This window comes from Heterodontus francisci, chromosome 33 (genome assembly GCF_036365525.1).
Source record: "Heterodontus francisci isolate sHetFra1 chromosome 33, sHetFra1.hap1, whole genome shotgun sequence".
NCBI classification, from domain to species: Eukaryota; Metazoa; Chordata; class Chondrichthyes; order Heterodontiformes; family Heterodontidae; genus Heterodontus; species Heterodontus francisci.
The window spans coordinates 13,219,880-13,242,055 of record NC_090403.1 but is presented as its reverse complement, the minus strand read 5'-3'; the positions used below and the strand labels follow the sequence as shown (position 1 = coordinate 13,242,055).

General features: G+C 47.2%; 1 protein-coding gene across 3 annotated transcripts in view; it reads left to right on the top strand.

Annotated features, from left to right (window-relative positions):
- maptb (microtubule-associated protein tau b) overlaps positions 1 to 22,176 on the top strand; it is a 554,848-nt gene that overhangs the window by 20,581 nt on the left and 512,091 nt on the right. For all 3 annotated transcript variants that reach the window (XM_068013095.1, XM_068013097.1, XM_068013094.1), the window contains exon 2: positions 11,546 to 11,803. In XM_068013095.1, the coding sequence (XP_067869196.1) occupies positions 11,656 to 11,803 (148 nt within the window). In that variant the 5' untranslated portion in view covers positions 11,546 to 11,655. The remainder of the gene's footprint in view (positions 1 to 11,545; positions 11,804 to 22,176) is intronic.

Here is a 22,176-nt window from a genome sequence, read left to right as displayed (position 1 = left end):
ATTTGCACTAGTGCCAGTGTTAATCTTGACCTTGAGTGTATGTTTTCCAGCTTTCTTTGGACACACAATGTTAATTGTGGTGAAAGTTTCCAATTGTTGGACTTCACTAACATGATGTGTCAGATTCACAATGTGGAATACTTGCTCATCTTCTGGCTGAAAATTACTTCTCTCTGGGTCTTGTCTCAGGTCTGTTTTGCTGTGGAATTCATGTATCCACTTACAATTATGCAGGTCTCTGGCACTTTCGTTGCTGCTGTTGCCCTGTTGCTGTGCCTGTCTTCTGTTGGCTCATGTCCTACCATGGCTTCTGGCTGCGTCTTGCGAGCCAGAACTCCTGCATAGGCAGGCCCAATGTCCTTCTGCACCGCACACCTTTCACAGGTGCTGAAATGTAGGGCAGGACAGTCCGCACTTATCACACAGCTTGCTTGCTCTTTTTGACCTGGTTATGGTGCCGATACTGTTGGCTGCTCCTAGTGCTTGCTGGTGCTGTTGTCCAGCTGCAATGGCTTTGTATTTCCTGCCATATTCCAGCAGTGCATCAATGCTGTGACCTTTCTTTTACCCCAAGAGTTCTTTCTGGAATGCTTCAGAGGGCGTTGCCATAATCATTAGCTCCATTATTCAGTCTGACAGCTCAGCTTCTGAGAAATCACATTTGTTCCCTTTCTACAGCTTCACTGACAAGCTGGTTTATTGATTCCTGTGGCTGTTACCTGTAGGACATCAACTCTAGGTGGTGAATTTGAAAATTCACTCTTAATCTGAGCTGATCTTCCAGCACTTTCTATATCTTTTCAAAATCTTTCTGGTCCTCTTCAGATATGCCTGAGGCATTTATTCTGTGCAATCCCTCATTTCCAATCACTATCATTATCTTTACAGCCTGTTTTTCTGCTTCTATAATGACTTGGTCTGTAAAGCACAATTGTGTTCTCTGTTGGAACAGTTTGAACTTGGATAGGGCAGCCAAGGCTTTCCAGCTCATGCTGTGAAAATTGGTGTCCATATTCCTGCCATTCTTTTGCTTTAACCTTGCTTTGAGAACTTGCTTCTGTAACTCTGTACTGCTTTCCTTTAAAAAATTCTCTGTTCTTTGGATTGGCTGGTTTGATTGACAAGGGCAGCTTGTCGGTTTATCTAGCTTCCAGCACTCTAGTCTGTTTGTTTATACAATTGTACAATAGGCATTTCAAGTGTTTTTTTTAACTAGGGTTTGTTTATACAGCCGTTCAAGAGGCAATTCTTCATGCTTGAGTGGTTTTATGAGTTCTTTTAAACGGCTAAGTGAGTGAAGGCTCTGTAGCGTTTCTATTTATAGCTCTAGCTGTGAGCTGTGGACCTGATCACCCTGGGGGAGCTTTTCAAAACAATCGATCAGCTTGAGATAGGGATAGGGATTGGGTTTTCCTTTTTTTTAACTGAGCCTTTAAAAATTATCAACTTTGGAAGCATCTCAAAACTTTTTTTTGTTCAATGGAGATTCTCACTCACCTGATCGCAGTGACTGATTTGCAGCCTGTCATTCAGTTCTGTCTTCGACAGCTTGAGGTGAGTTTATTTTTCTTTACATTGTTTGGGCCAGTGTTTCTTTTAACTTCTGATGAAAGGTTACAGACCTGAAACATTATCTTTGCTTATCTCTCACAGATACTACCAGACCTGCTGAGTATTTCTAGCACTTTTTGTTTTTGTTTCAAATTTCCAGCATCTGCAGTATTTCCCTTTTATTTCTTTTAACCTTCTCTCTTTTAGCTGTAGGTAGTTTTTAAATCTGTTTTTCTGTGGTTTTCAATCTTGGATCTTGTCTTTTCACCACAGCTGCCACCATGTAATTTTTTTTTTTATTCATTCATGGGATGTAGACATCACTGGCCAGGCCAGCATTTATTGGCCATCCCTAATTGCCCTTGAGAAGGTGGTGGTGAGCTGCCTTCTTGAACCGCTGCAGTCCATTTGGGGTAGGTATACATGCAGTGCTGTTAGGAAGGGAGTTCCAGGATTTTGACCCAGCGACAGTGAAGGAACGGCGATATAGTTCCAAGTCAGGGTGGTGTGTGACTTGGAGGGGAACTTGCAGGTGGTGATGTTCCCATGTATTTGCTGCCCTTGTCCTTCAAGGTGGTAGAGGTCATGGGTTTGGAAGGTGCTGTCTAAGGAGCCTTGGTGCATTGCTGCAGTGCATCATGTAGATGGTACACACTGCTGCCACTGTGTGTCGGTGGTGGAGAGAGTGAATGTTTGTAGGTGGGGTGCCAATCAAGTGGGCTGCTTTCTCCTGGATGGTGTCGAGCTTCTTGAGTGTTGTTGGAGCTGCACCCATCCAGGCAAGTGGAGAGTATTCCATCGCACTCCTGACTTGTGCCTTGTAGATGGTGGACAGGCTTTGGGGAATCAGGAGGTGAGTTACTCGCCTCAGGATTCCTAGCCTCTGACCTGCTCTTGTATCCATGATATTTATATGGCTAATCCAGTTCAGTTTCTGGTCAATGGTAGCCCCTAGGATGTAGATAGTGGGGAATTCAGCGATGGTAATGCCGTTGAATGTCAAGGGGAGATGGTTAGGTTCTCTCTTGTTGGACATGGTCATTGCCTGGCACTTGTGTGGCACGAATGTTACTTGCCACTTATCAGCCCAATCCTGGATATTGTCCAGGTCTTGCTGCATTTCTACACAGACTGCTTCAGTATCTGAGGAGTCACGAATGGTGCTGAACATTGTGCAATCATCAGCGAACACCCCCACTTCTGACCTTATGATTGAAGGACGGTCATTGATGAAGCAGCTGAAGATGGTTGAGCCTAGGACACTACCCTGAGGAACTCCTGCAATGATGTCTTGGAGCTCAGATGATTGACTCGAGCGAAGACTTTCCCCACTATGCTGAGCAGGGAGATTCCAGGGTAGTTGTTGCAGTCACCGCGGTCACCTTTGTTCTTATAGAGGGTGATGATATTGGCATCGCGCATGTCCTGTGGTACTGCTCCCTTATCCCAGCACAGGCAAAGCATTTCATGGAGTTTTGAGAGTATAGCAGGCTTGGCACTCTTGATTATTTCAGGGGTAATGCCGTCCTTCCCAGGGGCTTTTCCACTGACTAGGGAATCAATGGCATCACTGAGTTCCGATTTTGTTGGCTGTTCGTCCAGCTCATCAATGACTGGCAGAGACTGGGCTGCATTGAGGGAGGCATCAGCGACAGCATTTTCCCTGGTGTACAGTTCTAGGTAGAGCTCCAACCAGCAGTCCATTTGTTTGCATTGGTCAGTGATCATGTCCCCTGATTTAGACTTGAGGGGGGCAATCTTCTTGATGGTTGGCCCAAAATCTCTCTTAATGCCATCATACATTCCTCTGATGTTTCCGGTGTCGGAGGCCAGCTGAATATGACTGCATAGGTGTTGCCAGTAGTCGTTTGCACAGCGCCTGGCTGTTCTTTGTGCAGTGCTTCTGGCTGCTTTAAGCGCTACGGATGTTAACTCACTGGGGGCTTTCTTGTAGTTCAGCAGCTTAGCGGCTATGACAGGTTCCAGCTCTTCAAAGTGAGATTGAAACCAGTCTGCATTCCGCTTCACACGTTTGCCATAGGTGATCATTGCTGAGTCATAGATGGCGTCTCTGATGTGGGCCCACTTGGGCTCTGCATCCCCTGTAGGAGTGTTTTGAAGGGCTTTTTCAAGTGAATTTAGAAACTTATGTAACAGCTGTGGATAAGAAATTCTGTTAGTGTTGTTGCTTGGGGGGCCCTTCTGCTTGGAGTGAAGTAGCTTCTTCGGTTTGAGTCTAACTTTACTGCGCACCAGGGAATGGACATTCCATGACAATATGAAAGGCACAATTAAGCATAGCGGCGCCTCATCAGATCCCTTTCCTATCCTGAGTGGCATGAAACAGGGCTGTGTTCTCGTACCTACACTGTTTAGGATCTTCTTCTCCCTGCTGCTGTCACAAGTCTTCAAAGGAAGGAATTTTCCTCCACACAAGATCAGGTGGCAGGTTGTTCAACCTTGCCCGTCTTAGAGCGAAGACCAAAGTACGGAAGGTCCTCATCAGGGAACTCCTCTTTGCTGATGATGCTGCATTAACATCTCACACTGAAGAGTGTCTGCAGAGACTCATCGACAGGATTGCGGCTGCCTGCAATGAATTTGGCCTAACCATCAGCCTCAAGAAAACGAACATAATGGGACAGGACCTCAGAAATGCTCCATCCATCAATATCGGCGACCACGCTCTGGAAGTGGTTCAAGAGTTCACCTACCTCGGCTCAACTATCACCACCAACCTGTCTCTCGATGCAGAAATCAACAAGCACATGGGAAAGGTGTCCGCTGCTATGTCCAGACAGGCCAAGAGAATGTGGGAAAATGGCGCACTGATACGGAACACAAAAGTCCAAGTGTATTAAGCTTGTGTCCTCAATACCTTGCTGTACGGCAGCGAGGCCTGGACAACGTATGTCAGCCAAGAGCAACGTCTCAATTCATTCCATCTACGCTGCCTCCGGAGAATCCTTGGCATCAGGTTGCAGGACCGTATCTCCAACACAGAAGTCCTCGAGGCGGCCAACATCCCCAGCATATACTCTACTGAGCCAGCGGCGCTTGAGATGGCTTGGCCATGTGAGCCACATGGAAGGTGGCAGGATCCCCAAGGACACATTGTACAGCGAGCTCGCCACTGGTATCAGACCCACCGGCTGTCCATGTCTCCACTTTAAAGACGTCTGCAAACGCGACATGAAGTCCTGTGACATTGATCACAAGTCGTGGGAGTCAGTTGCCAGTGATCGCCAGAGCTGGTGGACAGCCATAAAGGCGGGGCTAAAGAGTGGTGAGTCGAAGAAACTTAGCTGTTGGCAGGAAAAAAGACAGAAGTGCAAGGAGAGAGCCAACTGTGTAACAGCCCCGACATCCAATCTTATCTGCAGCACCTGTGGAAGAGTCTGTCACTCTAGAATTGGCCTTTTTAGCCACTCCAGATGCTGCTTCACAAACCACTGACCACCTCTAGGTGCTTACCCATTGTCTCTCGAGACAAGGAGGCCAAAGAAGAAGACTAGTAAGACTCTTTGCCTTAAAATAGATGCATCTAGCCTTGCATTATTCGCTTGTGCTTTAACAGGTCTATATTTACTCTGCCTTCCAGACTGACTCAGTTTCTCTTCTATATTTGACTGTGCATCACCCCCTACTGTACCTCCACTCTGTATCTCAACCCCCTGCCAAATTAGTTTAACCCCTCCCCCCAACAGCACTGGCAAACCTCCCAGCAAGGATGTTGGTCCCGTTCAGGTTCAGGTGCAACCCGTTCAACCTGTACAGGTCCCACCTTCGCCAGAAACAGACCCAGTGATCCAGGAAACTAAAGCCCTCCCTCCTGCACCATCTCCTCAACCACACATTCATCTGCTCTTTCCTTCTATTCCTATACGCACGAGCAGGTAGCACCGGGAGTAATCCAGAGATTACAGCCTTTGAGGTCCTGCTTTTTAATCTGCTCCCTAGCTCCCTAAATTCTTGTTGCAGGACCTCATCCATCTTTCTACCTATGTCATTGGTACCAGTGTGTATCATGACCTCTGACCCCCAGCGCTCCGTGAAATCTTTGACCCTCGCATCAGGGAGGCAACATACCATCCTGGAGTCATGTTTGTGATCACAGAAACACCTATCTGTACCCCTTACGATAGAATCTCCCATCACTATAGTTCTCCCACTCCTTTTCCTTCACTCCTGTGCAGCTGAGCCACCCGTGGTGCCACAGACTTGGCTCTTGCTGCATTCCCCCGAGAAACTATCACCCCCATGAACGAATAAAAAATAACACACCCTGTCTTACACTCCAATTGTGTTACTGGGTATAACAATGTATATATGGAGAGCAGTGAATGTTGGCTTCTGCAGAAAACTTCAGTGAAAGACTGGGCCCTGGTATGCAATATATCAGCATGATTTGAGAAATCTTCCTTGGTCTTTTAGGGTGCTGAGTTTCCACTGACCCCTTGGAAGGCGGGGTGTCGATGTAGGGCCCAGGATAAAACTGGTGCAGGTGTGAGTCAGAAAAACTGCACCGATCTGAAGCTTGCACCCAATACATGAGCCCGTTGTTTCCCGACAGTTTTCCGGATCAGCCCCCACACCCAGGATTGAAGGGGGAACCACATGGGGCATTCAGTGTGGGATGCCAATGTTTTCTGCAGTGACCCTTTGGCCCTATCTAGTGAAGGACCGTCATACTGACCCAGCAAACTTCAGCAGGCCACCAGTGGACAAGATTCCAGTTAACGGCCTGGAGTATGTCCTGCGAGCGCTCGGCCTCGGAACATACATCTTGGACTGGTAACGTCAGTAATTTGAATGCCTGTTGTTAGCTGTCATTAACTTATCCCCGTCTGCAGGAGCTGTGTACTTTCAATGTGTGGCAGGACTCAGTTTGGAGGATCCTCCAGTCTCGCTGTGCTCGGCATGTTAAACAAACCAGGAGCACCAACCTCCCTCCTGGAGATTATTTATCCAACAGCTTCCAGAACCATCGAGCTGAGCAATTGTCAGGGTGTCAGCATGGAACTGCTGGTTCACTGAATGCATGCTGTGAGCTGCAGGCAGTCTGATCCATTCAGCAGAAGAATGTAGCTATTTTATTTCTCTCTTTTTGCTTGGGAAGCTGAACCTTAGCCAGTCTCTCTGCTTGCTGCATTAATTAGAGCAACATGTCAGACTCCTGTCAGCTCTGTTCCTGCAATCGAACCCAACTGCAGCTCCTGCCTGTTTCCGTGTAATCTAACCCTGCCCATAATAGACACTTATCTAATGCTTGGCACTGCTCAGCACTGAACACACCCTCTTTGGCTGGTGGCGTCTCACAGACTGATAGCCACGGCCTTCTCTGCTGCTCCGCCTGATAGCTCGGTGCCCACAATGATTCCAGTTCTTGCCTGAAGCTCAGCCTTATCGTGCGCTGTGAGTAGTGTTTTTTTAAATGGAATGTAGAAGTGGGTAGGACAGTGGGACAGCACATTTAGAGTGGATGGCATCAGGCCAGACTGACGGAATGAAACATCCCTCTGTCCCAATCCATCGTGCAGTTATGTGGACAGTCCAAGTGTGTGCCCGTTCATCATGTAAACTGCCCTTAATTTGTAGCTACCTGAACACAAAAACCACAATTGTTTGGGAAAGAGCCACTGGACAGCAGCATGAGAAATGCAGAATTTCACACCAGCGCAGTAAAGGAACAGGCACCAGAGACTGTATTTAAAGAAGCCCCACCAGCCTCGCTCTGCTCTCAATTAACTGGCATGTGCTGAGGCAACAACATTGGCCTTGGGCATCTGCTCTGACAGGGGTTCACAAGGGAGAATACCACGCAGTTGAGTATCAGAGGGAGAACAGCACCCATAGAACAGCATCCCAGTGAGAATCACTGTCTGTGAAACTGTACCCCAGTGAGAGTCAGTGTCTGCGGAACTATATCCCAGTGAGAATCAGTGTGTGTGGAACTGTACCCCAGTGAGAGTCAATGTCTGTGAAACTGTACCCCAGTGAGAGTCAGTGTGTGTGGAACTGTACCCCAGTGAGAGTCAGTGTCTGTGGAACTGTACCCCAGTGAGAGTCAGTGTCTGTGGAACTGTATCCCAGTGAGAATCAGTGTGTGTGGAACTGTACCCCAGTGAGAGTCAATGTCTGTGGAACTGTACCCCAGTGAGAGTCAGTGTCTGTGGAACTGTATCCCAGTGAGAGTCAATGTCTGTGGAACTGTACCCCAGTGAGAGTTAGTGTGTGTGGAACTGTTCCCCAGTGAGAGTCAGTGTGTGCGGAACTGTACCCCAGTGAGAGTCAGTGTGTGTGGAACTGTTCCCCAGTGAGAGTCAGTGTGTGTGGAACTGTTCCCCAGTGAGAGTCTGTGTTTGTGGAACTGTACCCCAGTGAGAGTCAGTGTGTGTGGAACTGTCACCCAGTGAGAGTCAGTGTGTGTGGAACTGTACCCCAGTGAGAGTCAGTGTGTGTGGAACTGTATCCCAGTGAGAGTCAGTGTCTGTGGAACTGTACCCCAGTGAGAGTCAGTGTGTGTGGAACTGTTCCCCAGTGAGAGTCAGTGTGTGTGGAATTGTATCCCAGTGAGAGTCAGTGTCTGTGGAACTGTACCCCAGTGAGAGTCAGTGTCTGTGGAACTGTCACCCAGTGAGAGTCAGTGTGTGTGGAACTGTATCCCAGTGAGAGTCAGTGTCTGTGGAACTGTACCCCAGTGAGAGTCAGTGTGTGTGGAACTGTTCCCCAGTGAGAGTCAGTGTGTGTGGAATTGTATCCCAGTGAGAGTCAGTGTCTGTGGAACTGTACCCCAGTGAGAGTCAGTGTCTGTGGAACTGTACCCCAGTGAGAGTCAGTGTGTGTGGAACTGTATCCCAGTGAGAGTCAGTGTCTGTGGAACTGTACCCCAGTGAGAGTCAGTGTCTGTGGAACTGTATCCCAGTGAGAGTCAGTGTCTGTGGAACTGTACCCCAGTGAGAGTCAGTGTGTGTGGAACTGTTCCCCAGTGAGAGTCAGTGTGTGTGGAATTGTATCCCAGTGAGAGTCAGTGTCTGTGGAACTGTACCCCAGTGAGAGTCAGTGTCTGTGGAACTGTCACCCAGTGAGAGTCAGTGTGTGTGGAACTGTTCCCCAGTGAGAGTCAGTGTGTGTGGAACTGTTCCCCAGTGAGAGTCAGTGTGTGTGGAACGGTTCCCCAGTGAGAGTCAGTGTCTGTGCAACTGTCACCCAGTGAGAGTCAGTGTGTGTGGAACTGTATCCCAGTGAGAGTCAGTGTGTGTGGAACGGTTCCCCAGTGAGAGTCAGTGTGTGTGGAACTGTTCCCCAGTGAGAGTCAGTGTGTGTGGAACTGTTCCCCAGTGAGAGTCAGTGTGTGTGGAACGGTTCCCCAGTGAGAGTCAGTGTGTGTGGAACTGTTCCCCAGTGAGAGTCAGTGTGTGTGGAACTGTATCCCAGTGAGAGTCAGTGTCTGCATAATTTACCTGGCAATTGTCTTGGAAGTGTACCTGAGAATGGTCCCTGCCCAGTACCATTCCACAATATTTGCCCAAATTGCATGAGAGTGAAGGCCAGCTGAACATCCCCACCTCGCCTCAACCAGTATCAACATCTCTACTCTGCCTCACTTCAGTTGGTCTATTCAGTGCTGTGCTTTCCATCTTCTCACAGCAGAAACCCTGGCTGATGTTTCCCTCTCCAATCAAGGTCAGCTAACAGTGGAGAGCTGAGAGCAATTCAGCGCCCTCCTACTCAGCCCAATGCTGAAAGGTACTCTCCTGGTCTGTGGGACTCAGGACCACACCGGACGGTACTCTCCTGGTCTGTGGGGCTCAGGACCACACTGGACTGTGCTCTCCTGGTCTGTGGGACTCAGGACCACACCGGACGGTACTCTCCTGGTCTGTGGGACTCAGGACCACACTGGACTGTGCTCTCCTGGTCTGTGGGGCTCAGGACCACACCGGACGGTGCTCTCCTGGTCTGTGGGACTCAGGACCACACTGGACTGTGCTCTCCTGGTCTGTGGGGCTCAGGACCACACCGGACAGTGCTCTCCTGGTCTGTGGGACTCAGGACCACACCGGACAGTGCTCTCCTGGTCTGTGGGACTCAGGACCACACCGGACGGTGCTTTCCTGGTCTGTGGGACTCAGGACCACACCGGACGGTGCTCTCCTGGTCTGTGGGACTCAGGACCACACTGGACTGTGCTCTCCTGGTCTGTGGGGCTCAGGACCACACCGGACAGTGCTCTCCTGGTCTGTGGGACTCAGGACCACACCGGACGGTGCTCTCCTGGTCTGTGGGACTCAGGACCACACCGGACGGTGCTCTCCCGGTCTGTGGGGCTCAGGACCACACCGTACGGTGCTCTCCCGGTCTGTGGGACCCAGGCCCACACCGGACGGTGCTCTCCCGGTCTGTGTGGCCCAGGACCACACCGGACGGTGCTCTCCCGGTCTGTGTGGCCCAGGCCCACACCGGACGGTGCTCTCCCGGTCTGTGAGGCTCAGGACCACACCAGACGGTGTTTTCCCGGTCTGTGAGGCTCAGGACCACACCAGACGGTGTTTTCCCGGTCTGTGAGGCTCAGGACCACACCAGACGGTACTCTCCTGGTCTGTGGAGCTCAGGACCACACAAGGCGATATGCTCAGAAGTAGGCAAAAGCAAAACAACAACAACCTATATTTATATAGCTCCTTTAATGTGATAAAATGTCCCAAGGTGCTTTATAAGAAGCATTATAAAACAAAATATAACACCGAGCCACAAAAGGAGACATTAGGTCAGATGACCAACAGCTTGGTCAAAGGTTTTAAGGAGTGTCTTAAAGGAGGAAAGTGAGGTAGAGAGGCTGAGAGGTGTAGGGAGGGTGTAGCAGAGCTTAGGACTGAGGCAACGGAAGGCACAGCCACCAATGGTGGAGCAATTAAAATCAGGGATGCTCTAGAGGCCGGAATTAGAGGAGCAGAGAGATCTCGGAAGGTCGTGGGGCTGGAGAAGATGACAGAGTTAGGGAGGGGGGAGAACATGGAGGGATTTGAAAACAAGGATGAGAATTTTAAAATCGAGATGTTGCTTGACCAGGAGCCAATGTAGATCATCAAGCACAGGGGTGATAGGGGAACGGGACCTGGGTAGCAGAGTTTTGAATGATCTCAAGTTTATGGAGAGTAGAATGTGTGAGACCAGCCAGGAGTGCATTGGAATAGTCAAGTCTGGAAATAACGAAGGCATGAATGAGGGTTTCAGCAGCAGATGAGCTGAGACAGGAGCAAAGTCGGGCGAAGTTACAGAGGTGGAAATAGGCAGTCTTAGTGATGACATGAATATGAGGTCAGAAGCTCATCTCGGGGTCAAATGTGACACCAGGTTGCGAGCAGATGGGCTAAATTGCAGACTGTTGCCAGGGAGAGGGATAGAGAAAGCAGCATATTGGTGCGTTTGTAAAGTTTACTCTGGAAGGAAGGGTTGAAACCCAGCTCAGGGACTTGAACTGCGTACACTGTCACTGCTGCATCAGGACAGTTTTTGTCTTCACAGGTCAATCATGAAATTGGAACATTGAGGTCCAGTGGTGAATGTGCCCTGTAGTGGTTTTAAGTAGTACAGAATGAACAACCCTGGAGATGATCCTTGTGGTTATACGATGGTGGCCTTGCCATCAGTATAAAACATCCCTTTAAGAAAGGCGTAGGATGGAGATGTGAATTTTTAGCAACTTATAGCAGTGAGCATTAGATCTTTCTGGAAAGTGCAGCAAGGCTCTGTGCCTCTCTGCAGCACTGTGAATATTACAGGGCTGGATTTTGTTGGCAAGCTGACAATGTAGCAGATGGAAATGGGGCTGGAGAGCTCCGTATAATGGGGAATGCCGTGTATTGGAATTTATGCTGCAGTGATTTTAAAGGAGATCCGTCGTTAGTCGCAAAGAAATCCTGTGCAGTTCTTCACTAATCATGAATATAGACGTGTAGCTGATCCTTCTCCCCTCCCCCCTTTCTTTCAGGCTGAATCTGTGTGGGACTAGCTGAGCATCAGTACCAGTGCAGTGTAACAGAGGCTGATCGCAAGCCCCTGCAGGACTCGTCAGGAGAACCCTATCAGGCTGCAGCAGAGATGGAGACGGTGGTTAGAGGAGACCACAGTCCGTGTGTGGATCAAGACAGGGACAATAAGACAGCACCGGGTCTCCCAGAGGTGAAAGAAAACGGAGTCGGGGTAACCGCAGCAACACAGTTTGGGGCAGGAAACCAAGCGACAAAAGGTCAGTGAAGAAAAAGGAGCTTTGTTCTAAAATGGGTGTTTCAGATGGGTAGAAACAGCAGGGTTAGCACAGATGGCTCAGGGCGTTGCTGCAGCCAGTGATGGAATATTCTCGCAAACACTGGCATGTACGCCAGGGCTGCAGTTTTCTGTAATTTCTCAGCATGATCTTTCATGTGCAATTAGTTGTAGCTTTGAAATCCTTCTCCTGAAGATTAATCCTGTTAAACCATTCTCAAACATACGGAACCACTTTGCATGGAACTAATGTGTGTAACCCTTCGTGACCTACTCTCTGGTTTGTAAAGCTTGGATTATTTGGGGAGAATCCAATCCAGAAAGGTCCTGCCCGGTTTCCTGCTCCATTGTGTGACACCCCCACATCGCATTAAACCTGAAGGTGATTCTGTGGCTCAGCTCTGTGCGGCCATTGTGCCCCGCCCCAGCTTACAAATAACGGTTAGGGTAACAGAGAAAAGGTTCACGATAACTGTGTGTTACAGACAATCTCAGGCACCTGTCCACAAAGTCAGACCTTAGCTCTTTCTGTCTGACAGACTATCTTTAGTGAGGCTGCCCTCTCTCCCACAGGCGCCACTGGCACAAGTCACCTCCTCTGTCTCACACTTTGGCTTTTTCATGCCAGTTGTGTGCATTTCTTACCTGAGATCACCGGAGTAGAGTTTGGCTTTATGTGTGGCAGTGTAAAACGTGTGACAGCAAGTTGGAAGTCTATTTAACATCTCCCCCCATTATTATTTCCATTGAAATTTATGAAGAGCCCTAAACGGGCTGTCGATTCATTTACAGCTGTCTGGTACTATCGCACAAAGTCATAATTACCACCACTGACTTATAAGATTGTGTGGAGCAGAAATACCAGCATAGACCTGTTGGGCCGAGTGGCCTGTTTCTTTGCTGTAGATTCTATGTAATACTTTCCCATCAGGAATGTATTCACCCATCGGTGTTATACTCACCCATCAGCAATTTATATTCACTCATTGGAAGTACATTCAAATGTCATGGGGCTTATATACACGCATTAGGGTGTACTCATCTATTGGGGGATTATATTCAGCACACACATCAGGGAGATTATGTTCACCCATTGGGAATGCACTCACCCGTCAGAGGGGAATGTATTCACCCAACAGAAGTGTGCTTATCCATCTGGAGATCTATGCTGCCATTGGGACTGTACTGACCTATCCAGAGATACATTCACACATTGGGAATATACCCACCTCACAGTGATTTATCTTCTCCATCGCTTGTGTGGTCACCCATCAGCAGGGTTATATTCACACAATAGTATGTTCCTACCCACAAGGGTGGGCTGTTATATTCCCCCATTATGTGTGTACTCACTCAGTTGTGTTATATTCACCCATTGGGAGTGAACAAGGTGCCCTCAACCAATTCACAGTTCTGGATTATTGCATTAGTTATACTGCTCTGGATTAGTGCTGTAGATTTACATAGCATTTCACAGAATGTAAATCCCAGAAACAGTCCATTCAGCCCAACTGTTCCATGCTTCACATGAACCTCCTCCCACCCCTCTTCATCTAATGCATCCTACCTCTATCAACATATCCGTCTATTCCTTTTCCCCTCATGTCGATCCAGTTTCTCCTTAAATACATCTCTGCTATTCACCTCAACTACTCCATATGGTGGCATGTTCCATAGTCTCACCATTCTCTGGCTAAAAATGTTTCTACTCAATTCCATATTGGATTTATTAGAGACTGATGCTAGAGTGGTCGGGGAGGGTTTAAACTAAAATGGCGGGGGGATGGAAACCTTTGCAAGGAGTCAGAGGAGAGGGGATCAAGGACAAGAACAAAAGACAGTAAGGGGAATAAGAAAAGTGATAGGCAGAGAAATCAAGGGCCAAAATCATACAGGGCCACAGTGAAAAATAGTGGGAAGGGGACAAGTCGTGTTAAAAAGACAAGCCTTAAGGCTTTGTGCCTTAACGCACGGAGCATTCACAATAAAGTGGATGAATTAATCGTGCAAATAGATGTAAACGGGTATGATATAGTCAAGATTATGGAGACATGGCTGCAGGGTGACCAGGGATGGGAAATGAACATTCAGGAGTATTCAGTATTTAGGAAGGACAGACAAAAAGTAAAAGGTGGTGGAGTTACATTGCTGGTTAAAGAGTAAATTAATGCAATAGTGAGGAAGGATATTAGCTCTGACGATGTGGAATCTGTATGGGTAGAGCTGAGAAACACTAAGGGGCAAAAAACGTTAGTGGGGGTTGTATATCGACCCCCAAACTGTAGTGGTGATGTTGGGAATGGCATTAAACAGGAAATTAGAGATGCATGCAATAAAGGAACATCTGTAATTATGGGTGAATTTAATCTGCATATAGATTGGGCAAATTGGAGGAATTCATGGAGTATATACGGGATGGTTTTCTGGACCAATACATTGAGGAACCAACTAGAGAACAGGCCATCCTAGACTGGGTATTGTGTAATGAGAAAGGAATAATTGACAATCTAGTGGTGCAAGACCCATTGGGGATGAGCGACCATAATAAGATAGAATTCTTCATCAAGATGGAGAGTGACGTAGTTGATTCTGAGACATGGGTCCTGAATCTTAGTAAAGGAAACTACGAAGGTATGAGGCACGAGTTGGCCATGACGGATTGGGAAACGTTACTTAAAGGGATGACGGTGGATAGGCAATGGCAAACATTCAAAGAGCGCATGGATGAACTGCAACAATTGTTTATTCCTATCTGGCGCAAAAGTAAAACGGGAAAGGTAGCCAAACCATGGCTGACAAGGGAAATTAGAAATAGCATTAGGTCCAAGGAAGAGGCATACAAAATTGTGAGAAAAAACAACAGACCTGAGAATTGGGAGCAGTTTAGAATTCAGCAAAGGAGGACCAAGGGATTGATTAAGAAGGGGAAAATAGAGTATGAGAGCAAGCTTGCAGGGAACATAAAAACTGACTGTAAAAGTTTCTGTAGGTATGTGAAGACAAAAAGATTGGTGAAGACAGGGGAATTTATTATGGGGAACAAAGAAATGGCTGACCAACTAAATGCATACTTTGGTTCTGTCTTCACAAAGGAGGACACAAATATCATACCAGAAATGTTGGGGAACACAGGGCTTAGTGAGAGGGAAGAACTGAAGGAAATCAGTATTACTAGAGAAATGGTGTTGGGGAAATTGATGGGATTGAAGGCCGATAAATCCCCAGGGCCTGATAATCTACATCCCAGAGTACTTGAGGAAGTGGCCCTAGAAATAGTGGATGCATTGGTGGTCATCTTCCAAGATTCTATACTCTCTGGAACAATTCCTACAGATTGGAGGGTAGCTAATGTAACCCCACTATTTAAAAAGGGAGGTAGCGAGAAAGCAAGGAATTATCGACCAGTCAGCCTGACGTCGGTAGTGGGGAAAATTCTAGAGTCCATCATCAAAGATTTTATAGCAGAGCACTTGGAGAACAGTGGTAGAATCGGACAGAGTCAGCATGGATTTATGAAAGGGAAATCATGCTTGACAAATCTACTAGAATTCTTCGAGGATGTAACTAGTAGAGTTGATGAGGGGGAGCCAGTGGATGTGGTTTATTTGGACTTTCAGAAGGCTTTTGACAAAGTCCCACCTAAGAGATTAGCGTGTAAAATTAAAGCGCGTGGGATTGGGGGTAATGTATTGCAATGGATAGAAAATTGGTTGGCAGACAGGAAACAAAGAGTAGGAATAAACGGGTCTTTTTCCGAATGGCAGGCTGTGACTAATGGGGTACCGCAGGGATCGGTGCTAGGACCCCAGCTATTCACAATATATATTAATGAATTAGATGAGGGAACTAAATGTAATATCTCCAAATTTGCAGATGACACAAAACTAGGTGGGAGGGTGAGTTGTGAGGAGGATGCAGAGAGGCTTCGGGGTGATTTGAACAAATTGAGTGAGTGGGCAAATGCATGGCAGATGCAGTATAATGTGGATAAATGTGAAGTTATCCACTTTGGTAACAAAAACAGGAAGGCAGATTATTATCTGAACGGCTATAAACTGAGAGAGGGGAACATGCAGCGAGACCTGGGTGTTCCCATACACCAGTCACTGAAGGTAAGCATGCAGGTGCAACAGGCGGTATAAAAGGCAAATGGTATGTTGGCCTTCATAACAAGAGGATTCGAGTACAGGAGTACAGGTACATGTCTTGCTGCAATTATACAGGGCCTTGGTGAGGCCACACCTGGAATATTGTGTTCAGTTTTGGTCTCCTTATCTGAGGAAGGATGTTCTTGCTATCGAGGGAGTGTAATGAAAGTTTACCAGACTGATTCCTGGGATGGCGGAACTGACGTATGAGCAGAGATTGAGTCAGTTAAGATTATATTCGCTGGAGTTCAGAAGAGTGAGGGGGGATCTCATAGAAACCTATAAAATTCTCACAGGACTTGACAGGGTAGATGCAGGAAGGATGTTCCCGATGGTGGGGGAGTCCAGAACCAGGGGTCATAGTCGAAGGATACGGGGTAAACCTTTCAGGACTGAGTTGAGGAGAAATTTCTTCACCCAGAGAGTGGTGAGCCTGTGGAATTCACCACCACAGAAAGCAGTTGAGGTTGGAACATTGTATGTTTTCAAAAAGGAGTTAGATATAGCTCTTGGGTCTAAAGGGATCAAAGGGTATTGGGGGAAAGCGGGAACAGGTTACTGAGTTGGATGATCAGCCATATTCATAATGAATGGCGGAGCAGGCTCGAAGGGCCAAATGGCCTACTCCTGCTCCTATTTTCTGTTTCTATGTAACTGTTCACAGTACTGCAAGTGTGGTCTAACCAAGGTCCAATATGAGTTGAACACAGCTTCTCTCATTTTCCATTTGAATGCTTTAGAAAGAAACTTTGTTTGCTTTTTGTGGCCTCATTAACCTGTGTCACTATTTTTACTTTATTATGCTACCCCATTTAGACTCATACTTTCTGAAGAATATGTGGTTTCCTTATTCTTCCTGCCAAACTGCACCACCACACACTTAGCTGTACTGAAATTCATCGGCCAATTACATGACCATTCTGCAAATTTATTAGTGTTGTCTTGCAATTTGCCGCAGTCCTTCTCAGTATTAATTATTTCCCTAAATTTGGTATCAATGGCAAATTTTGAAAATTGTAGTTCCAATTGCCAGGTCCATGACCTGATTTGGATTATTGCTGCTGAGTTCCTTGAACTTGATTTTTAAATTTGTTCATGGATGTGGGCATCACTGTCTCGGCCAGTTTTTGTTGCTCATCCCTAATTGCCCTTGAGAAGGTGGCAATGAGTCACCTTCTTGAACCGCTGCAGTCCATGTGGGGTATGTACACCCACAGTGCTGTTAGAGAGGGAGTTCCAGGATTTTGACCCAGTGACAGTGAAGGAACGGCGATATAGTTCCAAGTCAGGATGGTGTGTGACTTGGAGGGGAACTTGCAGGTGGTGGTGTTCCCGTGCATCTGCTGCCTTTGTCCTTCTAGGTGTAGAGATCACAGATTTGGAAGGTGCTGTGAAGGAGCCTTGGTAAGTTGTTGCAGTGCATCTTGTGTAAGGTATACACTGCTGCCACTGTGCATCAGTGGTGGAGAGACTGAATGCTTAAGGTGGTGGATGGGATGCCAATCAAGAAGGCTGCTTTGTCCTGGATGGTGTTGAGCTTCTTGAGTGTCATTGGAGCTGCATTCATCCAGGCAAGTGGAAAGTATTCCATCACACTCCTGACTTGTGCTTTGGGAAGTCAGGAGGTGAGTTGCTTGCCACGGAATTCCCAGCCTCTGTCCTGCGCTTGTAGCCACAATATTTAAATGGCTGGTGCAAGTCAGTTTCTGGCCATTTGTAACCCCCAGCACGTTGATGGTGGGGGATTCAGTGATGGTAATGTTGTTGAATGTCAAGGGGAGATGGTTCGATTCTCTCTTGTCAAAGATGGTCATTGTCTGATGCTTGTGTTCCATAAATGTTACTTGCCACTTATAAGTCCAAGCCTGAATGTTGTCCAAGTCTTGCTACATGTGTGCACAGACTGTTTCAGTATCTGAGGAGTTGCAAATTCTACTTAACACTGCAATCATCAGCCAACATTCCCACTTCTGACCTTTTGATGGAGGGAAGGTAATTGATGAAGCAGCTGAAGATGGTTTGGCCTACGACACTACGCTGAGGAAACTCCTGCAGTGATGTCCTGGGGCTGAGATAATCGACCTCCAAAAACACAATAATCTTCCTTTATGCTAGGTATGACTCCAACGAGTGGAAAGTTTTCTCCTTGATACGCAGTGACTTCAGTTTTGCTAGGGCTCCTTGATGCTAAACATTCAGTCAAAAGCTGCCTTGATGTCAAAGGCAGTCATTTTGACCTCACCTCACCTCACCTCACCTGTGTTAGTGTTTTAGAGTTAATTGTAGTGATCTGGATTCGTAATGATGATTGCAGATTTTTTGCAGGCAAAGATCGTGGGAAGGCTTGTCTCTGTGGTAGTTGGTCTCATTGTTTGTGACTGATGAGGCCAATTCTTGACCTGCAGGCTCTTGAGCAGTTCGAGCACAAGAACTCCTGGTTTGGAGGAGCTCTGTATAGGGAAACACTTTCCGTTGTCTTCACCTTTTCTCATTAGCCTTGTGTTTGTTTATTCAAAACGTGTGGGATATGTTCCTGTTTTTTCTTCATTCATGGGATATGGGAGTCACTAGCTAGGCCAGCATTTATTGCCCATCCCTAATTGCCCTTGAGAAGGTGGGGGTGAGCTCCTTCTTGAACGGATGGGAAGTATACAGTAAATGGCAGAACCCTTAGGAGTATTGACAGGCAGAGAGATCTGGGTGTACAGGTCCACAGGTCACTGAAAGTGGCAACGCAGGTGGATAAGGTAGTCAAGAAGGCATACGGCATGCTTGCCTTCATCAGTCAGGGCATAGAGTATAAAAATTGGCAAGTCATGCTGCAGCTGTACAGAACTTTAGTTAGGCCACACTTAGAATATTGCGTACAATTCTGGTCACCACACTACCAGAAGGACGTGGAGGCTTTGGAGAGGGTACAGAAGAGGTTTACCCGGATGTTTCCTGGTCTAGAGGGCATTAGCTATGAGGAGAGGTTGGATAAACTTGGATTGTTTTCACTGGAACGATGGAGGTGGAGGGGCGACATGATAGAGGTTTACAAAGTTATAAGCAGCATGGACAGAGTGGATAGTCAGAAGCTTTTTCCCAGGTGGAACAGTTAGTTACTAGGGGACATAGGTTTAAGGTGCGAGGGGCAAAGTTTAGAGGGGATGTGCGAGGCAAGTTCTTTACACAGAGGGTGGTGAGTGCCTGGAACTTGCTGCCAGGGAAGGTGGTGGAAGCAGGTACGATAGCGACGTTTAAGAGGCATCTTGACAAATACATGAATAGGATGGGAATAGAGGGATACGGTCCCCAGAAGTGCAGAACGTTTTAGTTTAGATAGGCATCAAGATCGGGCAGGCTTGGAGGGCCGAATGGCCTGTTCCTGTGCTGTACTGTTCTTTGTTCTTTGTTCTTTGAACCGCTGCAGTCCATGTGAGGTAGGAAAGGAGTTCCAGGATTTTGACCCAGCGACAGTGAAGGAACGGTGATATCGTTCCAAGTCAGGATGGTGTCTGGCTTGGAGGGGAACTTGCAGGTGGTGGTGTTCCCATGGATTTGCTGCCCTTGTCCTTCTACTTGGTAGAGGTCGCGGGTTTGGAAGGTGCTGTCTAAGGAGTCTTGGTGCGTTGCTGCAGTGCATCTTGTAGATGGTACACACTGCTGCCACTGTGCGTCGGTGGTGGATGGAGTGAATGTTTGTGGATGGGGTGCAAAGCAAGCGGGCTGCTTTGTCCTGGATGGTGTCAAGCTTCTTGAGTGTTGTTGGAGCTGCAGCCATCCAGGCAAGTGGAGAGTATTCCATCACACTCCTGAATTGTGCCTTGTAGATGGTGGACAGGCTTTGGGAGTCAGAAGGTGAGTTACTCGCCACAGGATTCCTAGCCTCTGACCTGTCTTGTCGCCATGGTATTTATATGGCTACTTCAGTTCAGTTTCTGATCAATGGTAGCCCCTAGGATGTTGACAGTGGGGAATTCAGCGATGGCAATGCCACTGAATGTCAAGGGGAGATGGTTAGATTCTCTCTTGTTGGAGATGGTCATTGCCTGGCATTTGTGTGGTGTGAATGTTACTTGGCTGTTGTGCACCATCAGTCTCTGTCGGCAGCCTCCTGCTCCCGCACCAGTTGATCAATGTCAGCTGGAAAGGGCTGTATTTTCAGCTGGTCTTTGAGACATTTGCAAGGTGCACCTCGATCTTGCTTACTGCAGTATAGTTCACTAAAAAGCACTGTTTTTGGCATTCTGAAATGCTCCATGTGGGACACATGTCCTGCCCAACGCAATTGGCATTGTGAGAGAATGCATTCAATGCTGAGCAGACTTGCTGTGTTGAGGATTTCATTGTTTGTGATGTAGTCCTGCCATCTGATGTTCATGATGGATCAAAGGCAGCCTTGATAGAAGCACTGCAGCAGTCACATTTGTTTTCTGTGCAGAACCCATGTTTCTGACCAATACAAGAGGGTGGTGATGACAACTGCTCTGTGTAGTTGAATTTTAGTGGAGGTGCAGAGTGAATAGTTTCGTCAGTCATGCTTCAAGAGCTGTTGGACTTGGACAGCCGATTGTCTATGTCCTTGTTGACAATGGCATCACTTGAGATAATGTTAACTAGATAGGTAAACTCTTCTACTGTCACTGCTGATCATGGTGCGTTGTAATTTCCTCGGGGCTGTTGTTGGTACAGCACTTCTGTTTTCTTTAGGCTAATGGAGAGAACAAAGACATTTCCTGCCTCAGAGGAACAGTTTACAATGAGCTGCATTATCTCCTTTGTGTGTGCCAGAAGGGCACAATCAGCAGCGAACAGAAGATCCACAATAATCTCTTCTGTGGTTTTGGTTTGTGCCAGTAGTTGGCGTCTGCTCAGAGGTGGATGTATATGCCCTCAGTCAAGCTTATCTTTGGCTCTTGAAGCATCATACTGAAGAAAATTGAGAAAAGGGTCAGTGCCAGAACACTGCTTAACACATTGGTGATATTGAAGATGTCTGAGAGGGTTTCATTCTGCTTGACCTGACCTTTCTGTCCTTCATGAGGTTTGATGGAGAATGATGAGGAAACTTGGATGGCACCCCAATCTAGATAGTATCTTCCAAAGTCTATCCCAGCTGACTGTATCAAACGCCTTGGTGAGATCCACAAAAGTAACTTACAGGCCCATGTCTTGTTCTCTACACTTTTCCTGGATCTATCTCAGAACAAGATTTATGTCTGTAGTTCCCCTATTGGATCTGATTTGCTATGACTCTAAGGGAGGCTTTCTTCAGCTATTTTCGGGAACAAGTCTATGTAGAAGCACTCTGGCCAAGATTTGTTCTGCAATGGAGGGTAAGATGATGCCTCTGTAGTTTGAACAGCCAGACTTCTCTCCCTTGTTTTTGTGGACAATCTCAAAGCTCCTGAGGCACTGTCCCTTTCTCCCAGCATGCTGTAAATATATCTGTAAGCCTATCAAGGATCACATCTCCTCCCTGTTTATAGATCTCGGTTAGAATCCCACCCATTCCAGGGGGCTGTGAATGATTTTAATTGTGCGGTAGCGGTCTTGATCTCTTCACAGGTTGGTGGCTTATCCAGCTCAGACTTCACTTCCCTCTGGGAAATCTTTGTAATGGATGTCGCACCATCCGCTGGTCACCAAATATGCTCTCAAGTGTTCTGGCCATCGCCGCAAGATGGACTCTTTATCTATGAGCAGGGTTGTACCATTCGAAGATTTTAGTGATTCCTGCACCTGGTGGGAAGGTCCAGGAGCAGACCTTAAGGCTTCATCAAAGGATCTCATATCTCCCATATTTGCATATGTTTGTATCCTCTCAGCAAGCGCTGACCACTAGCAGTCCGTTTGCAGAGTGCTGCAGCCTCCCTATATGCGGCTTTTGTAGCCAGGTCATCAGGGCATGCAAATAATCTGTTATGGCAGAAGTGGGTTTTTTTGAAGAAACTCTTGTGTCACCTGGATTACTGCTCACACTAATGGGATAACACCAAACTGACCCTTAGGACCAAGCTGATGGTTTATAAGGCCTGTGTTCTCAGCACCTTGATGTATGGCTGTGAAACATGGGCAACATACAGCTACCAGGGAAAAAAGCTCAATAATTTCCATCTTCTCTGTCTGCAGCACATTATGGATATATCCTGGCAGGACAAAATCACAAATGCAGCAGTCCTCTCAAAGGCAGAGCTCCCAGGTTTGTTGACACTAATCAAAC